Raw genomic sequence first — 5,916 nt, forward strand, 5'->3', positions numbered from 1 at the left:
CATGGTTGATCCTGATGGGATTTAGGCTTCAGTCGTTGGATGTCGGCGAGCTCGGTTGAAGATAGCGGATGTGAACCTTGTGGTTGTAGGGGTTTATCGCTGGATCAGTCATGTTGAATGTCGACCACAAATCCAGTGATTGGCAACCATTGCCAGTGAAGTTCATCGCCATCGACCGAGAAAAAAAAGACCAGGTAGATCGAACGATTGGGGTTAGGGGATTGGAATTGCAATTACCTGTGCAATGCGCAGGTGCGCATCGAGCAATTTCTCCCCGTCCGGGTTGCTCTACCTGGATGACAACTCTCAGTCGGCTCGTTGAGTTTCCGGTGGTGTCGGTAGTAGAGCGATTCTGGCCACAGGACGCACAACCTCCTTGGCTGCAGCGGTTCGTAGAGTGACTACACGGACGATGCCATCGGCTCCGGGATGACATCTGATAATTCGGCCGAGAGGCCAACTGGTTGGCGGGATGTTGTCTTCCTTCACGATGACGACTCTGCCAACGTCGACGGAGACAGGCGGGTTGCAGCCTTTCGTAGCACGAGACTGCAGCTGTTGCAGGTATTCCGGGTACCAGCGAGACCAAATAGTTTGGAACCGTTTTTGAGTTAATTCCCAGTGGTCCAAGCGGTTGTCAGGAGTCTCCTTCAGATCAGCTTCCGGAACAGCTTGGAGATTGCTCCCGACGAGAAAATGTCCTGGCGTAAGGACCTCGAGATCGGACGGATCGTCCGGCATTGGAGTCAGCGGACGAGAATTGAGGCACATCTCTATCTGCGCCAGCAGTGTGAGCATGTCCTCGTACGCAACGTTCACGTTGCCGATTGCCTTCAACAGGTGTGTCTTCGCTGACTTCACTGCAGCCTCCCAAAGACCGCCAAAGTGTGGTGCTCGAGGTGGGATGAACTTCCAGCGAATTTCGTTGTCGGAGCACCAGTCGAAGATCTGATTCCGATCAGACTCATCGACCTTCAGCATGCGGTAGATGCGGTTCAGTGCATTCGATGCACCTTTGAAAGCGGTAGCGTTGTCAGAGTGCAACTCTACCACCTTTCCTCTGCGGGCGACCAGACGACGGAGTGCAGCTAGGAACGCTGAAGTAGACAGGTCGCTCACTAGCTCGATGTGAACTGCCTTCGTAGAGAAGCAGACGAATATGGCCACGTACACCTTCGTTGGGCCACGGTTGCGGACAGCGGACTTCAAATAGAAAGGTCCGCAATAGTCGACTCCGCAGACGGAAAACGGTCGGGTTGGAGATACTCTCGATGCCGGAAGATCTGCTGTGCTCTGCTGGACTAGTGTGGGCTTGCTACGGAAGCAAGTGTGGCAACGGTGAAAGACGGATTTCACAAGATTTCTGCCGCCCAGAATCCAAAACTTCTGGCGGAGAGTGGCTAGCAGGAGTTGGGGGCCTGCGTGCAGTAGCTTCAAATGATAAAAACTAGCCAACAGAACAGCGAGCGGATGCTTGGCAGAGAGGACGATCGGGTGTTTCTTCGCATCGGTCAGCGCGGCATTGCGAAGCCGGCCACCGACACGTACGGTGCCTTCGGGATCGACGAACGGGTTCAACCACTTCAGCGTGGAAGATCTTGCGACACGTTCGCCACTAGCGAGATCGGAAATCTCAGCGAAAAGTTCACCCTGCGCGAGATGACAGAGCGTAAGTTCGGCGTGTTGGAGTTCTTGTGCGGTAAGCGGATGGACTGGGTGCGGGTTAATGTTCGGGATGACGAGTGGCTTGTACTTCTCCTTTTCCGAACGACGTTGCGAGGCTCGTTCACGAAGCACGTGCAGATAACGCTGAATGAACGCTGTCACTCGGCGCAGCTTGGAGAAGTTGGAGTAGCGAGCGAATAAATCAGTGCAGAAACTCAGTTGTGTCGTGGTCATGGCAACTAGTGGTATCTTGCGTCCTTCGGCGGACACTTCTGGAGTTTCTGCTGCGGGTAACGTTGGATTTGGCCAAAAATCCGGAGACCTTGCTAGCCACTGTGTCCCAGTCCACCATCGTGTACGGTTGAGGAGATCAGTAGGACTCAATCCTCGGGAAATGTCGTCAGCAGGATTGTCGACTCCAGGAACATGCTTCCAGCGGTTGAGATCGGTTGAAAGCTGTATCTGCGAGACTCGGTTTGCGACGAAAGTCTTCCAACGACTCGGGTTCCCGCGAAGCCATTGGAGGACAGTAGTGGAATCTGTCCAGAAATGAACAGTCGCAGGAAGCTTCAGCGTCGCGTTCAGCTTCTTGTACAGCTGGGTCGACAAATGTGCGGCGCAGAGTTCCAGTCTGGCGAGTAGTAGAAGCGGAGCTACCTTGGACTTGGACGCCAACAACTGGACCGAAACTGTGCCGTGTGCTTCGGTTCGGACGTAACAGCATGTCCCATATGCGCGCTCAGACGCATCGCAGAAGAAGTGAAGCTGGATGCTGACGGCGTCGGGCATCGAAATGAAGCGGGGTACGCGAACTTCACTCAACAGGTGTAGTGTGTTATGGAACAGTTTCCATTCTTCTTGGAGTGTAAACGGGAGCGGCGTGTCCCATTCACATGCTTCGCCATTCTGCTTCAGAGCCCAAAGTCGCTGCATGAAGAGTTTGGCCTTGGTGATCGTTGGACCCACGAGTCCAAGAGGGTCGAAGATTTGGGCGATGTACGACATCACCTTGCGTTTCGTCAGTACGGATGCGGCTAACGGCAACTGAACCTTGAACCGGAGTATGTCCAACTTTGGTTCCCAAATGAGGCCGAGCGTGGAGACGGCCTGGTCATCCTGAAGATTATGGAACGGCTGAATTGCCACATCATCAGGTGGTACATCCCCAAGAACTTCAGGAGAATTCGATGCCCATTTCTTGAGCGGTAATCCAGCGGAAGCTAGCATTGCCGATGCCTCACGACGCAGCTTGATGGCGGATTCTACGTCCGGCGCCCCAGAAAGAAAATCGTCGACGTAGAAGTCTTCCGTAACTGGCCCACTCGCGATTGGATACAACTGCTTGGTATCCTGTGCAATTTGCTGCAGAGTACGCGTAGCTAGGTACGGAGCGCTCGCTGGTCCGTATGTTACTGTCTGCAGTTCGTACGTAGCGATGGGTTCATCAGGGCCCGTGCGCCAAAGAATTCGCTGAAACGGCTGATCTTCAGGATGCACGAATACTTGCCGGTACATCTTCTCGATGTCCGCAACCAGAGCGACGTGATGTGTCCGAAATCTCATCACGATGGAGAGTAGATCTTGCTGAACTACGGGTCCGACCAACAGCGTGTCGTTCAGCGAATATCCTGACGCCGTCTTGCAGGACGCGTCGAAAACGACCCTAACTTTCGTAGTAGTGCTCGACTCCTTGAACACGGGATGATGTGGGAGATAACAGTGAGCCTTCACGTCATCTACAGGCTCGTCAAGCCTTCTCATGTGACCGAGCTGTAGGTACTCGTCCATGAAACGATGATACGATTCCTTGATTGCAGGATCTCGTTGCAAACGGCGCTCCAGACTGTAAAAACGGCGTTCTGCGATGGCTCTAGAGGCCCCCAGGAAGACTTCTGGATCTTCGTTGTGAGGAAGACGTACGACGTACCTTCCAGTCGAATCACGCTTGACTGTACTGGAGTATAACTCTTCACAGCGATTTTCTTCGGGTGAGTGTGCAGGCCCAGTGGAAATCGCTTCTAACTCCCAAAACTTCTGAAGTGCGGCTTCCAAATCTTCATTCGTAATGGAGAGATTGCAGATCCGGGGAATGCAGGTAGATCCATTGGACGCGGAACCAGAGACCGCCCATCCGAATGGTGTTTCGACTACCCACGGAAGACCGTTACCGAGCGAGATCTTCCTACCGGTGTGAAGTTCCCAGAAGGCCTCACTTCCGATGACGAGGTCAATCCTTCCTGGGACGTGGAACTGTGGATCTGCTAATCCAACCTGCGGGAATTTCCACGCCGACGTATCGACCGGCATGGTCGGCAGCTCTGCGGATGGCTGCTTCAGAATGAGAAACTCGAGCTTAGTGGAGAATGGCTGAGTTCTCGATTCAATGGAGGCGGAAATGGCATTTTTCACCCTTTGCGTTGAGAGACCGATTCCTGCGACCGAAATGTCCACCTTGGTGCGACGGCTGAGGAGAACCTTCGCTAACTGACCGGAGATGAAATTGGACATTGACGCCGAGTCGAGTAGAGCACGAGCCTTGTATTCCCTGCCATGATCATCAACAACGTTGAGAACAACCGTTTCCAGTAGAACCATACTGCATGCGGTTTGGACCGCCATGCTGACCTGCGGTGGAGCAGAACCCGAACTGGACGAATGCGGCTGTTGAACCGGTGGAGATTGTTGTGATGATCCCGTAATGGCAGGACTCGACGATACCCTGGATGGAGAGGAATCGTGTAACAGGGAATGATGTCTTTCGTGGCACGTACGACACGTAAACTTCGATACACACTTCCTGGCTGGGTGACCGAAGCTCAGACAGTTCCAACACAACCGTTTTTGCGAAACCAGCTCTCGGCGCTGGCGGACATCCTTTCCTAGGAACACTGGGCAGTTGCGGAGGGAGTGGCTGTCTGAACATGCTAAATGACATGGAGAATCTTGGTTGGGCGTAGCAGCTGCGTTAGCTGCGAACTTCACCTTCGTGCCCTTCCAACTCGGGGGGCCGGCCACCTTTGGAGGTGCCGGTTGCTGCGTGTCTGGCCCGACAGAATTGAGGACGCGCACCCGCTGGTACAGGAACTCAACCAGTTCCTCGTACTTGACATCGTCCTGGCTGCTCGTTTTCTCCTCCCATGCTCGCAATGTGGATTGGTCCAGCTTATACGACAGCATGTTCACCAGCGGCGTATCCCAATGCTCCACAGGTTCATCCAATTTCGCCAACGCCCGTACATGGCGCTGAAAATCGTCGACCAGACTGTGGATGCGCTTAGCAGATTCCTGCTTGACCGCTGGCAGCTCGTAGAGTGTCCTAAACAGCTGACGTTTGAGAAAACGGCGATTGTCGTACCTCTTGTGTAGGGCGTCCCATGTTGACGCATAGTTGTCAGCTTCGACGTCAACTGATTCGAACGGCTTCTTTGCGTCCCCTTCAAGCGATTGTAGAAGGTACTGAAGCTTGGCGACCGTTGGTATGTCCCCATTGGAATGAACCATGGACGTAAAGGTGTCTCGAAATGACAACCAACGTGAGAAATCGCCATCAAATCTCGGTAGGTCGATCTTTGGAAGACGGAGGTGGAATCCTGTCGAGAAAGTGTGTTGATTTGCCATCATGGATGTGTTCAAAGCTGAGTTGCTCGCTTCTACAGGAACCTTGGAGAGTAGGAAGCCTTTCGCTGCGCAGTATCGCTGCTCGAAATCGACACGTTCCGCCAGGTGTGATGCCAGAAACTCCTCCTTGTCCAGTCTCTCAATTGCATCCTGCGCCTCCATGAACTGTGCATAAGCCCTATCCAGCGACTCTATACGAACACTCAACTGAAAAGCATCACGTGCAGGATCGTACCGAATGATGAACTTCTCCAAAGCATCACGAATTGCCAGCAATCCATTGCGCTGGACAAGCCGGTCTCCCAACACTTTCTCCTCTTTGGGTGGCATCACGACGCACTACGAACGGAAACGGCAGTTAAATCGATAACGGACTCCTTCCCGACGCGAACTAACCGTTTCTACGCGAAACCGAACCGAACGAGGACAAAACACACTCGACACGAATAATCCTTCCCGACGCGATGAATTGCCCTTCGCGAACGCGAAATTCGAACGGAAGTGAGCAGTTTTATAATCGAACGATTGCTCCTTCCCGTCGCGAACTAACCCACTTCTACGCGGTATCGCAAATCGAGGGCGCGAAACGATTTTCCACTCGATTCGCGGACCGTCCACCGATTGCCACAATGA

General features: G+C 53.3%; 1 protein-coding gene across 1 annotated transcript; it reads right to left on the bottom strand.

Moving 5' to 3' along the window:
* Nucleotides 1-306: 306 nt before the first annotated feature.
* LOC131676043 (uncharacterized) lies at nucleotides 307-5,613 on the bottom strand. The gene has a single exon (XM_058955171.1). The coding sequence runs from the start codon at nucleotides 5,611-5,613 to the stop codon at nucleotides 307-309; it is 5,307 nt and encodes a 1,768-aa protein (XP_058811154.1).
* Between the last annotated feature and the right edge of the window lie 303 nt (nucleotides 5,614-5,916).

Source organism: Topomyia yanbarensis, chromosome 1 (assembly GCF_030247195.1).
Source record: "Topomyia yanbarensis strain Yona2022 chromosome 1, ASM3024719v1, whole genome shotgun sequence".
Taxonomy (NCBI): domain Eukaryota; kingdom Metazoa; phylum Arthropoda; class Insecta; order Diptera; family Culicidae; genus Topomyia; species Topomyia yanbarensis.